The sequence below is a fragment of the Entelurus aequoreus genome, linkage group LG17 (genome assembly GCF_033978785.1).
Source record: "Entelurus aequoreus isolate RoL-2023_Sb linkage group LG17, RoL_Eaeq_v1.1, whole genome shotgun sequence".
Lineage (NCBI taxonomy): Eukaryota > Metazoa > Chordata > Actinopteri > Syngnathiformes > Syngnathidae > Entelurus > Entelurus aequoreus.
Window position 1 is genome coordinate 15,208,265 of NC_084747.1, and position 17,500 is coordinate 15,225,764.

General features: G+C 38.0%; 2 protein-coding genes across 3 annotated transcripts in view; both read left to right on the plus strand.

Moving 5' to 3' along the window:
- LOC133632484 (zinc finger protein OZF-like) overlaps positions 1–2,303 on the plus strand; it is a 421,867-nt gene extending 419,564 nt beyond the window's left edge. For both annotated transcript variants that reach the window (XM_062024929.1, XM_062024928.1), the window contains exon 2: positions 696–2,303. In XM_062024929.1, coding sequence (XP_061880913.1) covers positions 696–2,005 — 1,310 coding nt within the window. In that variant the 3' untranslated portion in view covers positions 2,006–2,303. The remainder of the gene's footprint in view (positions 1–695) is intronic.
- Positions 2,304–5,395: 3,092 nt separating this feature from the next.
- Positions 5,396–17,500, plus strand: part of LOC133632494 (gastrula zinc finger protein XlCGF57.1-like) — a 13,170-nt gene continuing 1,065 nt past the window's right edge. The window contains exons 1-2 of the mRNA XM_062024948.1: positions 5,396–5,718; positions 16,739–17,500. The exon at positions 16,739–17,500 is cut by the window's right edge and continues 1,065 nt beyond it. Of these exons, the coding sequence (XP_061880932.1) occupies positions 5,604–5,718; positions 16,739–17,500 (877 nt within the window). The 5' untranslated portion in view covers positions 5,396–5,603. The remainder of the gene's footprint in view (positions 5,719–16,738) is intronic.

The following is a 17,500-nucleotide window of genomic DNA, read 5'->3' on the forward strand; positions in this document are numbered from 1 at the left end:
CCAACCCTTGATGCTGAGTGCCAAGCAGGGAGGTGATGGCTCCCATTTTTATAGTCTTTGGTATGACTCGGCCGGGGTTTGAACTCACAACCTACCGATCTCAGGGCGGACATTCTAACCACTTCTTCCACTATTTTCAAAAAAAGACATGAACTAGCTTTTATTCCAAAAGTAAAGACACACGGTGCATTAAGAAACTTGTTGACCTCTATTGTCTTTATTCAACAACCCAATAAATAAAAGAACTCAAATGATTACCTGTGGCAGGATAGCTGTCACCGCCTCTTAAAGGCACAGTACCATAGCACCGATACATTCAATCCAACAAAGTGTGCACCAATTATTAACCACTTAAACAATCTTCTTTGCAAATGAATTTACAATCTTTTGACCGAAAATAAATCAAAACCTAATAATGGCAACTAGTCTTCGGCCTCTACACACACATTTTGTATTCTTCAATTTATAAAAACATTTTCCTGAAATTTCTGGTCACAACATTTCATTACATCCCTTGTTTGTAGTATTTTTTTTGTGATTTTTGTGTAATCATTCTGGCAAGGCACTAAATGAATGGCCATGAAACACTACACACACATACAGTACATAGAAGAAAGTGTGTAGCGAGTTCAAGGAGAAACATCTCATGGATCATGTCTAAACTAAAGTGTGTTTTTGTTGTTTGTGTCCTGAAGACGTCCAGCAGCTGATTGGTCAATCAGAAGAACTTCCCCCTCAATCAGGAGGGAGCTCCACTTTGAAGCAGGAGGCTTCACAGCCCCCTCACATTAAAAAGGAAGAGGAGGAACTCTGGATCACTCAGGAGGGAGAGTGTCTTCTAGAACCGGACAAGGCTGATCTCACAGAGTTGCCACTGACTGTTGTCTCTGTGAAGACTGAAGATGGTGAAGAGAAACCACAAGTAGACAACCTCTTAGCTCCACTATCAGATAGTGAGGCTGAAGACGAGGTTGAAGTAACTTTGAGCAGCGATACAGACTGTGAAGGTGATATGAGGACTCACACTGACAACAAACACTCTGAATGCTCTTCAAAGAAGAGCAGTAAAAAACATTTGAGGTGCTCAATTTGTGATAAAAGTTTTACGAAAAAGAGCAATTTGACTCAACATATGAGAACACACACAGGGGAAAAACCATTTAATTGTTCAGTTTGCGGTAAAAGCTTTTGCCAAAAGGGAAATTTGACTGAACACATGAGAAGACACACAGGAGAAAAAACATTGAGATGTTCAGTTTGTGGTAAAAGCTTTTCTCGAAAAAACTGTTTGACTCAACACATGAGAACACACACAGGAGATAAAATATTTAAGTGTTCAGTTTGTGGTAAATGTTTTGCTTCCAGATCAGGTTTGACTCAACACATAATGACACACAATGGACAGAAAACATTTTGTTGTTCCGTTTGCGGTAAAAGCTTTTTTCTAAAGAGCAATTTGATTCAACACATGGGAACACACACCGGAGAGAAACCTTTTAATTGCTATGTTTGTGGTAAAAGCTTCTATAAAAACAACAATTTGACGGAACACATAAGAACACACACAGGAGAAAAACCACATAATTGCTCAATTTGCGGTAAAAGCTTTTCTCAAAAAAGCAGTCTGACCCAACACAGCAGAACGCACACGGGAGAAAAACCATTTAACTGTTCAGTTTGTGGTAAAAGCTATTCTCGAAACATCAGTTTGACTGAACACATGAATGTACACACAAGAGATAAAGGATTGAATTGCTCAGTTTGTGGTAAAATCCTTACCAATAAGAGCCGTGTGATTGAGCACATGAGAACACACACAGGAGGGAAAATATTTAATTGTTCAGTTTGTGGTAAAAGCTTTTCTAAAAACAACAATTTGAGTGAACACATAAGAACGCACACCGGAGAAAAACCGTTTACTTGTTCAGTTTGCGGCAAAAGCTTTTCTCTAAAGAGCAATTTGACTCGACATTTGAGGACCCACACAGGAGAACTAAACATTTAATTGTTTAGTTTGTGGTAAAGACTTTTTTCCAGACAAGATTTGGATCGACATGATGAATTTCACTGGCAAAAGAACGTTTGTTTGGTTTGCAGCAAAATATTAAATCATAATGCAGACATAGTAAAACACATAAGAACACACGGGCGGGGGGTATACCTGCTCAGCTGTTTTAGCTTGCCCCAAAGAAAAATGTTTGTTAAAATATCTGTGTTTTTCCATGTTATGGAATTATATCTGTTTGTGTGACGTCACGAGGGTTCACTTCCTGTTGTATGTAGACACGTCATGTATGGATCTTCATGGTTACCTTTACTGTTGTGTTTTAATATCTTGTCCTCCATAAAATATACTATGTAACTATTTTCTGTCATTACTGATGGCCACCCTAAACTACAATTGAATATATTTATTTAATATAAATCATTCAATCACTGTGGACTTATAGGTAATGGTGAAATATAAAATAATTAGGCATGATGGCTGAAATAGTCCAAGGAATTCAACAAAATAAGATTACTAAAAGGAATAAACTAGCACAGCAAATGATGTAATGCCTGTTTATATCTGGCCATGATGGACATGTGTTGAAGCATTGTGATGCAAATGTCATTAGATTCATCTAAATAGTTAAAGAAGGTCACACCCTAATTCGGGGGGCTGCCTGCCCACTTTGATTACTATAACGAGTTTGACTGATTAAATTAATTCATGAAAGTTCATGAAATAAATAATTAAATATGTAAACAAATAATTATATTGCTAATAAATCGGGAAATAAGTCACAAATAGTTGATCAGCACGTGACCCATGTGGGGACAAGCTGTATGGAAAATAGATGGATGAAAAATAATTAGTTTAATAAGTATAATCTCACATTAAATTAATAACATGTAATAAAACATGTATTTATTTATTTACAGTTTTAGTCACTCAATGACGCATTTCACTTAAATATACAAACCCCGTTTCCATATGAGTTGGGAAATTGTGTTAGATGTAAATATAAACGGAATACAATGATTTGAAAATCTTTTTCAACCCATATTCAGTTGAATATGCTACAAAGACAACATATTTGATGTTCAAACTGATAAACTTTTTTTTTTGTTGCAAATAATCATTAACTTTAGAATTTGATGCCAGCAACACGTGACAAAGAAGCTGGGAAAGGTGGCAATAAATACTGATAAAGTTGAGGAATGCTCATCAAACACTTATTTGGAACATCCCACAGGTGTGCAGGCTAATTGGGAACAGGTGGGTGCCCTGATTGGGTATAAAAACAGCTTCCCAAAAAATGCTCAGTCTTTCACAAGAAAGGATGGGGCGAGGTACACCCCTTTGTCAACAACTGCGTGAGCAAATAGTCAAACAGTTTAAGAACAACGTTTCTCAAAGTGCAATTGCAAGAAATTTCGGGATTTCACCATCTACGGTCCATAATATCATCACAAGGTTCAGAGAATCTGGAGAAATCACTGCACGTAAGCGGCATGGCCGAAAACCAATATTGAATGGCCGTGACCTTCGATCCTTCAGACGGCACTGTATGAAAAACCGACATCAATCTCTAAAGGATATCACCACATGGGCTCAGGAACACTTCAGAAAACCACTGTCACTAAATACCGTTGGTCGCTACATCTGTAAGTGCAAGTTAAAGCTGGGGTGCATTAGTGCCCAAGACATGGGTAAATTACACATCTGTGAAGGCGCCATTAATGCTGAAAGGTACATACAGGTTTTGGAACAACATATAGATAGATAGTACTTTACGGGAGAGTTCCCTCAGGAAAATTTAAATATGCTGCCATCTAAGCGCCGTCTTTTTCATGGACGCCCCTGCTTATTTTAGCAAGACAATGCCAAGCCACATTCAGCACGTGTTACAACAGCGTGGCTTCGTAAAAAAAGAGTGCGGGTACTTTCCTGGACCGCCTGCAGTCCAGACCTGTCTCCCATCGAAAATGTGTGGCGCATTATGAAGCGTAAAATACGATAGCGGAGACCCCGGACTGTTGAACGACTGAAGCTCTACATAAAACAAGAATGGGAAAGAATTCCACTTTCAAAGTTTCAACAATTAGTTTCCTCAGTTCCCAATCGTTTACTGAGTGTTGTTAAAAGGAAAGGCCATGTAACACAGTGGTGAACATGCCCTTTCCCAACTACTTTGGCACGTATTGCAGCCATGAAATTCTAAGTTAATTGTTATTTGCAAAAAATAAATACATTTTATGAGTTTGAACATCAAATATGTTGTCTTTGTAGTACATTCAATTGAATATGTGTTGAAAAGGATGTGCAAATAATTGTATTCCGTTTATATTTACATCTAACACAATTTCCCAACTCATATGGAAATGGGGTTTGTACATATACATATAGATATATATGTATTATCTATGTATATGTATATATACCGGTATATGTATACGTACATATATGTATTTATATATATGTCTATATATATATATATATATATATATATATATATATATATATATATGTCTATAAATATATATATATATATATATATATATATATATATATATATATATATATATATATATATATATATATATATATATATATATATATATATATATATATATATATATATGTATATATACTGGTATATGTATATGTATATGTATATATATATATATATATATATATATATTTGTGTGTATTTATATATATATATATATATATATATATATATATATATATATATATATATATATATATATATATATATATATATATATATATATATATATATTTGTGTGTATTTATATATATGTTGATGTATTATGTATGTATGTATGTGTGTATATATATATATATATATATATATATATATATATATATATATATATATATATATATATATATATATATATATATATATATATATATATATATATATATATATATATGGCTCCAGTGCCCCCGTGACCCCAAAAGGGACAAGCGGTAGAAAATGGATGGATATATATATATATATATATATATATATATATATATATATACATATGTGTGTGTATTTATATATATGTTGATGTATTATGTATGTATGTGTGTGTGTATATATATATATATATATATATATATATATATATATATATATATATATATATATATATATATATATACATATATATATATATGGCTCCAGCGCCCCCCGCGACCCCAAAAGGGACAAGCGGTATAAAATGGATGGATAAATATATATATATATATATATATATATATATATATATATATATATATATATATATATATATATATATATATATATATATATATATATATATATATATATAAATGAAACCATAACCATGCATACATTTGGAGAGAAAAAAACTGCCGTAGAATAGGAAACGTTTGGCGCATGCGCAAAGGGATCAAGCAACTCAAAAGACTTGGGTGGCGACCAAGATGGCGGACCGAGTGGTTGTGACTTCCTAACCAAGGTTGAAATTAACGATAGAACAGCGATATAGATTTGCTTTTTCTAAAGCCTAAGAAAACGGAAGTTGAGTTTGGAGTGGTGGAATGTTATCTGAAGTGAAGATTGAAGACGTGATAGAAGATGGACGACTACTGCTATGCTAAGATGGCGACGTCCGCTAAAAGAGAACATGAAAGAGAATCAGCGCCACCAACTTCCAGCAAATCACCAACGGAGATAAAGACGAAAGATGAAGGTGAGTGACTTGAAGTTTTGTCATTTGAAAACTATTACAAGCCCTTAAAGTCTAAATGAGCCGACCTTGTTGAAGAATGTAAAGAAAGAGCCGCCATGATTGTTAGCTTGAAGAAGGCAGTGGAGTTCACATCAGAGGAGATGAAAGAATGCAAAAGTCAAATGAAGAAAGTGGAAGAGCAAAACAAGCGCTTGTGTAAAAATGTGGGTGTGATTTTTGCCTCTGAGCTGGCTTAAATACAACATACTAAAAATATTACAAAAATATACTTTTATCATTTTAAGAACATAACCAAAATCTGCCCGTTTCTCTCCCTGGCCAACACAAAGGTGCTAATGCACGCTTTTACTTCCGGTTGTTTAGTACAAAACCATTTCAATTACCCCAAAACTCAGCTGCTCGTGCAGCTGACAAGGACCAGAAGGTGGGCCCATATTACACCGGTTTCAAAAATCGCTGCATTGGCGCACTGCGTGTTCCAGAATCGATTTTAAGATTATTTTACTGATTTTTAAATGCCTTAATGGTCTTGGGCCTTTCTTATCTTTCCCAGTTGCTTTTAGAAGTCTACAATTACTACAAAACTCAGCTCCACGTGTGCTGACGAGGACCATAGGGCGCCTCAAAGGTGGAGTTTCTCCTCAATCCTCAGGGCAATGCCATGTTTTGTTATGATCAATAGTGCTTTGTGTGAGTCTCTTTTCTTTTCTTCTTTTTTTGGTGTGAAGCACTTTGTGTTGCCATTGGACATGATAAAGTGCTGCATAGTTATAGTTATTGATTGAAAGAAAGAATCTTGAAAAGTCGAACGGCAATGAGTTTGATGCGTCGACCAAATTAGAAGGCTTCATTTTTGTTTGAACAGTTTGAATAGTTTTTTAATTAAATCAACATAAAATACACAAGATACACTTACAATTAGTGCACCAACCCAAAAAACCTCCCTCCCCTCACACTCATTCACACAAAAGGGTTGTTTCTTTCTGTTATTAATATTCTGGTTCCTACATTATATATCAATATATATCAATACAGTCTGCAAGGGATACAGTCCGTAAGCACACATGATTGTGCGTGCTGCTGCTCCACTAATAGTACTAACCTTTAACAGTTAATTTGACTCATTTTCATTAATTACTAGTTTCTATGTAACTGTTTTTATATTGTTTTGCTTTCTTTTTTATTCAAGAAAATGTTTTTTCATTTATTTATCTTGTTCTATTTTATTATGATTTTTAAAAATGACCTTATCTTCACCAGACCTGGTTCTTAAAACCAGGTCCAGTCCAGATTATGTCCATCAACACTCAACAGTCATGTTGGTGCTTTGTTTGATTTCTTTGGTTAACCCTTTCCATAATTTAATTCCACATACTGATATGCTAAAGGTTTTAAGTGTTGTACGTGCATACACATGTTTTAAATAAGACTTTCCTCTAATGTTGTATTTAGAGATGTCCGATAATATCGGGCTGCCGATATTATCGGCCGAAAAATGCTTTAAAATGTAATATCAGAAATTATCGGTATCGGTTTGAAAAAGTAAAATGTATGACTTTTTAAAACGCCGCTGTACGGAGTGGTACACGGACGTAGGGAGAAGTACAGAGCAGTTGCGTCTCCCAGTCATACTTGCCAACCCTCCCGATTTTCCCGGGAGACTCCCGAATATCAGCGCCCCTCACGAAAATCTCTCGGGGCAACCATTCTCCCGAATTTCTCCCGATGTCCACCCAGACCACAATATTGGGGGCGTGCCTTAAAGGCACTGCTTTTGCGTGCCGGCCCAATCACATAATATCTACGGCTTTTCACACACACAAGTGAATGCAAGGCATACTTGGTCAACAGCCATACAGGTCACACTGAGGGTGGCCGTATAAACAACTTTAACACTGTTACAAATATGCGCCACACGGTGAACCCACACCAAACAAGAATGACAAACACATTTCGGGAGAACATCCGCACCGTAACACAACATAAACACAACAGAACAAATACCCAGAAGCCCTTGCAGCACTAATTCTTCCGGGACGCTACAATATACACCCCCCGCTACCCCCACCACCCTACCCTCCACCACCACCGCAACCTCCTCATGCTCTCTCAGGGAGAGCATGTCCCAAATTCCAAGCTGCTGTTTTGAGGCATGTTAAAAAAAATAATGCACTTTGTGACTTCAATAATAAATATGGCAGTGCCATGTTGGCATTTTTTTCCATAACTTGAGTTGATTTGTTTTGGAAAACCTTGTTACATTGTTTAAAGGCCTACTGAAATGAATTTTTTTTATTTAAACGGGGATAGCAGATCTATTCTATGTGTCATACTTGATCATTTCGCGATATTGCCATATTTTTGCTGAAAGGATTTAGTATAGAACAACGACGATAAAGATTGCAACTTTTGGTATCTGATAAAAAAAAGGCTTGCCCCTACCGGAAGTAGCGTGACGTAGTCAGTTGAACATATACGCAAAGTTCCCTATTGTTTACAATGATGGCCGCATGAAGTGAGAGAGATTCGGACCGAGAAAGCGACAATTTCCCCATTAATTTGAGCGAGGATGAAAGATTTGTGGATGAGTAAAGTGCAAGTGAAGGACTAGTGGGGAGTTGAAGCTATTCAGATAGGGAAGATGCTGTGAGAGCCGGGGGTGACCTGATATTCAGCTGGGAATGACTACAACAGTAAATAAACACAAGACATATATATACTCTATTAGCCACAACACAACCAGGCTTATATTTAATATGCCACAAATTAATCCTGCATAAAAACACCTGCGTGTTTGTTATGCTAGCTCCTAGCTCCTCTGCTAGCTCCTAGCTCCATAGAACACGCCAATACAATTCAAACACCTGATCAACACACACAATCACTCAGCCCAAAAGACCGTTTACCTAACCCAAGGTTCATAAAGCTTATATATTTTTAAAAAGTTACGTACGTGACGCGCACATACGGTCAAGTTATCGAATGTTTAGCAGCCAAGGCTGCATACTCACGGTACCTGATATTCAGCTGGGAATGACTACAACAGTAAATAAACACAAGACATATATTTACTCTATTAGCCACAACACAACCAGGCTTATATTTAATATGCCACAAATTAATCCTGCATAATAACACCTGCGTGTTTGTTATGCTAGCTCCTAGCTCCTCTGCTAGCTCCTAGCTCCATAGAACACGCCAATACAATTCAAACACCTGATCAACACACACAATCACTCAGCCCAAAAGACCGTTCACCTAACCCAAGGTTCATAAAGCTTATATATTTTTAAAAAGTTACGTACGTGACGCGCACATACGGTACGGTACGTGTTATGCTAGCTCCTAGCTCCTCTGCTAGCTCCTAGCTCCATAGAACACGCCAATACAATTCAAACACATGATCAACACACACAATCACTCAGCCCAAAAGACCGTTCACCTAACCCAAGGTTCATAAATCTTATATATTTTAAAAAAGTTACGTACATACGCAAAAAAAAGCCAAAGCTGCATACTCACAGTAGCACGTCTGCGTCTTTGTCATCCAAATCAAAGTAATCCTGGTAAGAGTCTGTGTTGTCCCAGTTCTCTACAGGCGTCTGTGTATCCAAATCAAAAGTCCTCCTGGTTAGAGTCTCTGTTATCCGAGTTCTTCCATCTTGACTGCATCTTTCGGGAATGTAAACAAAGAAGCGCCGGCTGTGTACTGTTGTTGCTGACTACGTTCGAAAAATACGTCCATTTCGCACCGACAACTTTCTTCTTTGCTTGCTTGGCTTCCTTCTCCATAATGCAATGAACATGATTGAAACAGATTCACGAACACAGATGTCCAGAATACTGTGGAATTATGAAATGAAAACAGAGCCTTTTCGTATCGGCTTCAATGTGGAAGGCATACCCGTGTTCGTCGGGCTACGTCACACGCATACGTCATCCTCAGAGGCGTTTCGAACCGGAAGTTTAGCGGCAAATTTAAAATGTCACTTTATAAGTTAACCCGGCCGTATTGGCATGTGTTATAATGTTAAGATTTCATCATTGATATATAAACTATCAGACTGCGTGGTCGGTAGTAGTGGCTTTCAGTAGGCCTTTAATGCATCCAGCAGGGCATCACAACAAAATTAGGCATAATAATGTGTTAATTCCACGACTGTATATATCGGTATCTGTTGATATCGGAATCGGTAATTAAGAGTTGGACAATATCGGATATGGGCAAAAAAGCCATTATCGGACATCTCTAGTTATATTTCTCTTCTTTTGTTGAGAAGAATTGTTGTATATTCTTGGCTAGCAGGTTATAGTTTGCTTTGTACATCATTTTAGATGTTTGCAAATGCACCAAATCGTGGAATTTCAATATTTGTGATTCAATCAATAAAGTGTTTGTATGTTCCCTATATCCAACATTATGTATTATTCTGATTGATCTTTTTTGTAACACCATTAGTGAATGAAGCACACATGTGTAATTGTTTCCCCATATTTCTGCACAATAACTCAGATATGTAAGACTAGCGAGCAGTAGAGAATATGAAGTGATTTTTGGTCCAGAACATGTTTTGCGTTATTCATTATTGACGTGTTTCTTGCTACTTTATGTTGTATATTTTTTACATGAGGTGTCTCCGCTCGGGATGGTTTCCTGCTGGCCCCACTATGGACTTGACTCTCACTATTATGTTATATCCACTATGGACTGGACTCTCACTATTATGTTAGATCCACTATGGACTGGACTTTCACTAAAATGTTAGATCCACTATGGACCGGACTCTCACTATTGTATTAGATCCACTATGGACTGGACTTTCACTATTGTGTTAGATCCACTATGGACTGGACTTTCACTAAAATGTTAGATCCACTATGGACTGGACTCTCACTATTATGTTAGATCCACTATGGACTGGACTTTCACTAAAATGTTAGATCCACTATGGACTGGACTCTCACTATTATGTTAGATCCACTATGGACTGGACTTTCACTAAAATGTTAGATCCACTATGGACTGGACTCTCACTATTGTATTAGATCCACTATGGACTGGACTTTCACTATTGTGTTAGATCCACTATGGACTGGACTTTCACTAAAATGTTAGATCCACTATGGACTGGACTCTCACTATTATGTTAGATCCACTATGGACTGGACTTTCACTAAAATGTTAGATCCACTATGGACTGGACTCTCACTATTGTATTAGATCCACTATGGACTGGACTTTCACTATTGTGTTAGATCCACTATGGACTGGACTTTCACTAAAATGTTAGATCCACTATGGACTGGACTCTCACTATTATGTTAGATCCACTATGGACTGGACTTTCACTAAAATGTTAGATCCACTATGGACTGGACTCTCACTATTATGTTAGATCCACTATGGACTGGACTTTCACTAAAATGTTGGATCCACTATGGACTGGACTCTCACTATTGTATTAGATCCACTATGGACTGGACTTTCACTATTGTGTTAGATCCACTATGGACTGGACTTTCACTAAAATGTTAGATCCACTATGGACTGGACTCTCACTATTATGTTAGATCCACTATGGACTGGACTTTCACTAAAATGTTAGATCCACTATGGACTGGACTCTCACTATTGTATTAGATCCACTATGGACTGGACTTTCACTATTGTGTTAGATCCACTATGGACTGGACTCTCACTATTATGTTAGATCCACTATGGACTGGACTCTCACTATTATGTTAGATCCACTATGGACTGGACTCTCACTATTATGTTAGATCCACTATGGACTGGACTTTCACTAAAATGTTAGATCCACTATGGACTGGACTCTCACTATTGTATTAGATCCACTATGGACTGGACTTTCACTATTGTGTTAGATCCACTATGGACTGGACTTTCACTAAAATGTTAGATCCACTATGGACTGGACTCTCACTATTATGTTAGATCCACTATGGACTGGACTTTCACTAAAATGTTAGATCCACTATGGACTGGACTCTCACTATTGTATTAGATCCACTATGGACTGGACTTTCACTATTGTGTTGGATCCACTATGGACTGGACTCTCACTATTATGTTAGATCCACTATGGACTGGACTCTCACTATTATGTTAGATCCACTATGGACTGGACTTTCACAAAAATGTTAGATCCACTATGGACTGGACTCTCACTATTGTATTAGATCCACTATGGACTGGACTTTCACTATTGTGTTAGATCCACTATGGACTGGACTTTCACTAAAATGTTAGATCCACTATGGACTGGACTCTCACTATTATGTTAGATCCACTATGGACTGGACTTTCACTAAAATGTTAGATCCACTATGGACTGGACTCTCACTATTGTATTAGATCCACTATGGACTGGACTTTCACTAAAATGTTAGATCCACTATGGACTGGACTTTCACAATATTATGTCAGACCCACTCGACATCCATTGCTTTCGGTCTCCCCTGGAGGGGGGTGTGTTACCCACGTATGCGGTCCTCTCCAAGGTTTCTCATAGTCATTCACATCGACGTCCCACTGGGGTGAGTTTTCCTTGCCCGTATGTGGGCTCTGAACCGCGGATGTCGTTGTGGCTTGTGCAGCCCTTTGAGACACTTGTGATTTAGGGCTATATAAATAAACATTGATCGATTGATTTCCAGTTCATTTTATCATCGATTATTACACCCAAACATGGGTTTTCTTTTGTCCTTTCGGTATCTAAAGGGACAAGCGGTAGAAAATGGATGAATGGTATCTAAAGTCAGGCTCGTCCAGGTATAATTAATGTTCAATCAGCGTTCTGCCTCTTCCCCCTTACATAGATGGAAGTGCAGCACAGAAGAACAAAATAAAGAAATATGGCTAACACTAGCATTCAAGTTGAAACTCAACATTTAAGAGGAGCAGCAACTTCAGTGACAGACTTTAGTCTCACTGACTGCTTGAGTTCAGGTTGTGGTGCAGCGCAGTAATCCTGCCCTGAATGGGGACTTGCAGGCAGGCACAGAATGCCTCTGTGACTCAACTACTGTATTGTATTGCTCTGAATCAACCCCTCAAATGACAACATGTACTATAAAACTCTGCAGACACTTTTTGTTCAAGTCATTTTTGACTTTGTGGATGAAAACATTTTGTTCCTGAAATAATGATTCAACTTGTTTTATGTGCTAGTACACATTATTTTACAGTACCTCAAATTCAAACTACACTTTGATGTACTTTTATTTATTATAAGATACACTACCGTTCAAAAGTTTGGGGTCACATTAAAATGTCCTTATTTTTCAATGAAGATAACTTTAAACTAGTCTTAACTTTAAAGAAATACACTCTATACATTGCTAATGTGGTAAATGACTATTCTAGCTGCAAATGTCTGGTTTTTGGTGCAATATCTACATAGGTGTATAGAGGCCCATTTCCAGTAACTATCACTCCAGTGTTCTAATGGTACAATGTGTTCGCTCATTGGCTCAGAAGGCTAATTGATGATTAGAAAACCCTTGTGCAATCATGTTCACACATCTGAAAACAGTTTAGCTCGTTACAGAAGCTACAAAACTGACCTTCCTTTGAGCAGATTGAGTTTCTGGAGCATCACATTTGTGGGGTCAATTAAACGCTCAAAATGGCCAGAAAAAGAGAACTTTCATCTGAAACGCGACAGTCTATTCTTGTTCTTAGAAATGAAGACTAGTCCACAAAATTGTTTGGGTGACCCCAAACTTTTGAACGGTAGTGTACATCATTTGAGATTTAAAAACTCCGAAATCTGGGTCACCTCTTGCAGTTTCCCAAAGCGCTGGTGAGAAGCACTGATGCTAACAAGTAATTGAAGAATACAAATAACAATTTGCCATTTGAAAGTGATGTTTAGTAAATTAAAAAGTACCAATGATTGTCACACACACACTAGGTGTGGCGAAATTATTCTCTGCATTTGACCCATCCCCTTGTTCACCCCCTGGGAGGTGAGGGGAGCAGTGAGCAGCAGCAGTGGCCGCGCCCGGGAATCATTTTTGGTGATTTAACCCCCAATTCCAACCCTTGATGCTGAGTGCCAAGCAGGGAGGTAATGGCTCCCATTTTTATAGTCTTTGGTATGACTCCATCCATTCCACTGTCTGTAAATTCGTTTTAGGGCCACGGTTTTGCTTCTTCTTTTACGGGCCCTGCGAAGCCGGCGGCGTTTCTGGGTGTTGTTGATAAATGGCTTTCGCTTTGCATAGTAAAGTTTTAACTTGCACTTACAGATGTAGCGACGAACTGTAGTTACTAACAAGTGTTTTTCTGAATGTTAACTTGAAATAAATGTCTTATGGTATTCAGTACACCACTGAGACTTTGTTTACTGCACAATGTTTGTGATGACAAACAAAATAACTTTGAGAGGAAAATAAGTTGATGTAAAAGATATCACCACATGGGCTCAGGAACACTTCAGAAAAACTCTTGTTAGTAACTACAGTTCGTCGCTACATCTGTAAGTGCAAGTTAAAACTCTACTATGCAAAGCCAAAGCCATTGATCAACAACACCCAGAAACGCCGCCGGCTTCGCTGGGCCCGTAAAAGGAGAAGCAAAACCGTGGAATGGATTACCTGTAATGTTGCACCATAGACATGAACACACTGACAGTTGTCAGCTGTAAGCATATATTACCCCCATCAAACATGGTGGAAATGTTTGTCACGAAAAGTAAGGATGCAACGGTACTTTGTAAGATCCAGCACAAGACAATACGACCTTGATATACAAAAAATGGTGATATTATTCCAGATCAAATGACATGAAAAAACTAATCTTGATTATTATTTTTTTTGCCATATCCTCTCTGCTCCACTCAGATCTGTCGACCTTGTATGGATCCTTGCATCCTTACAACGACGAAGGGACTTCTTATCTAATGACTCACAGTATTTGTCCATCAGATCACAGCCGGTGCAATGTTATTTTCCACGCAATAGTTCAGAAATATTACTTGTACAGTACAGTCCAGAAGTTTGGACACACCTTCTCATTCAATGCGTTTTCTTTATTTCCGTGACTATTTACATTGTAGATTGTCCCTGGAGGCATCAAAACTATGAATGAACACATGTGGAGTTATGTACTTAACAAAAAAGAAAGGTGAAATAATTGAAAAGATGTTTTATATTCTAGTTTCTTCAAAATAGCCACCCTTTGCTCTGATTGCACACTCTTGGCATTCTCTCGATGAGCTTCAAGAGGTAGTCACCTGAAATGGTTTTCACTTCACAGGTGTGCTTGAAGCTCATTGAGAGAATGCCAAGAGTGTGCAAAGCCGTAATCCGAGCAAGCTATTTTGAAGAAACTACAATATAAAACATTTTTTCAGTTATTTCACCTTTTTTTGTTAAGTACATAACTCCACATGTGTTCATTCATAGTTGTGATGCCTTCAGTGACAATCTACAATGTAAATAGTCATGAAAATAAAGAAAACACATTGAAATAAGAAGGTGTGTCCAAACTTTAGGCCTGTACTGTAGCTCTCCGCTGAACGATGACGCTGGCCTTTCAATGTAGCTTCTGGCAATGCATCGTGGGATATTTTAGCCAAAAATCCAAAAGCCCTCTATAGAGGTTGTAAATAAAGCTTTGTTTTCTTTTACTCGCCTGTTGTCTTTGTTGGAGTTCCACGATGCTTGCCCACGTGTCTTTTTTCGCGGCAGTCTTCTTGTCCTCGGATGCTGTTCACACTTCTTCCACTATTTTCAAAAAAAGACATGAACTAGCTTTTATTCCAAAAATAAAGACACACGGTGCGTTAAGAAACTTGTTGACCTCTATTGTCTTTATTCAACAACCCAATGAAAAAACCCTCAAATGATCACCTGTGGCAGGATAGCTGTCACCGCCTCTTAAAGGCACAGTACCATAGCACCGATACATTCAATCCAACAAAGTGTGCCCCAGTTCTAGACCACTTAAACCGGGGGTCGGCAACCCGCGGCTCTAGAGCCGCATGCGGCTCTTTAGCGCCGCCCTAGTGGCTCTCTGGAGATTTTTCAAAAATGTATGAAGAATGGAAAAAGATGAGGGGGAAAAAAAATCAATTTTTTTGTTTTAGTATGGTTTCTGTAGGAGGACAAACATGACACAAACCTCCGTAATTGTTATAAATCACACTGTTTATATTAAATATGCTTCACTGATTCAAGTATTTGGCGAGCGCCGTTTTGTCCTACTTATTTTGGCGGTCCTTGAACTCACCGTATAGTCTGTTTACATGCATAACTTTCTCGGACTTTCTAGGACGTGTTTTATGCCACTTCTTTTTCTGTCTCATTTTGTCCACCACACTTTTAACGTGCGTGAATACACAAAGGTGAGTTTTGTTGAGGTTATTGACTTGTGTGGAGTGTTAATCAGACATATTTGGTCACTGCATGACTGCAAGCTAATCGATGCTAACATGCTATTTAGGCTAGCTATATGTACATATTGCATCATTATGCCTAATTTGTAGCTATATTTGAGCTAATTTAGTTTCCTTTAAGTCCTCTTAATTAAATGTATATCTCATGACACATGTAATATGGCTTTTAATTTTTTGCGGCTCCAGACAGATTTGTTTTTGTTTTTTTGGTCCAATATGGCTCTTTCAACATTTTGGGTTGCCGACCCCTGACTTAAACAATCTTCTTTGCAAATGAATTTACAATATTTTAACCAAAAAGGAATCAAAACCTAATAATGGCAACTGGTCTCCGGCCTCTACACACACCTTTTGTATTCTTCAATTTATAAAAACATTTTCCTGAAATTTCTGGTAACAACATTTCATTACATCCCTCTATTGTAGTATTTTTTTGTGATTTTTGTGTAATCATTCTTGCAAGGCACTAAATGAATGGCCATGAAACACTACACACACATACAGTACATAGAAGAAAGTGTGTAGCGAGTTCAAGGAGAAACATCTCATGGATCATGTCTGAACTAAAGTGTGTTTTTGTTGTTTGTGTCCTGCAGACGTCCAGCAGCTGATTGGTCATCCAGAAGAACTTCCCCCTCAGTCAGGAGGGAGCTCCACTTTGAAGCAGGAGACTCCACAACCACCCTGCATTAAAAAGGAAGAGGAGGAACTCTGGATCACTCAGGAGGGAGAGTGTCTTCTAGAACCACAGGAGGCTGATCTCACCAAGTTGCCACTGACTGTTGTCTCTGTGAAGACTGAAGATGATGAAGAGAAACCACAAGTAGACAACCTCTTAACTCCACTATCACATAGTGAGGCGAAAGACGAGGTTGAAGAACCTATGAGTAGGAAAACTGACTGTAAAGAACTTCCCCTTCAGCCTAAGGAGGGCAGCTCCACTTTGAAGCAGGAGGCTTCCCAGCCCCCTCACATTAAAAAGGAAGAGGAGGAACTCTGCATCACTCAGGAGGGAGAGTGTCTTCTAGCACCACAGGAGGCTGATCTCACCAAGTTGCTACTGACTGTTGTCTCTGTGAAGACTGAAGATGATGAAGAGAAACCACAACTAGACAACCTCTTAGCTCCACTATCAGATAGTGAGGCTGAAGATGAGGTTGAAGTAACTTTGAGCAGCGATACAGACTGTGAAGGTGATATGAGGACTCACACTGACAACAAACACTCTGAATGCCCTAAAAAGAAGAGCAGTAAAAAACATTTGAGGTGCTCAGTTTGTGATAAAAGTTTTACGAGAAAGAGCAATTTGACTCAACATATGAGAACACACACAGGGGAAAAACCATTTAATTGTTCAG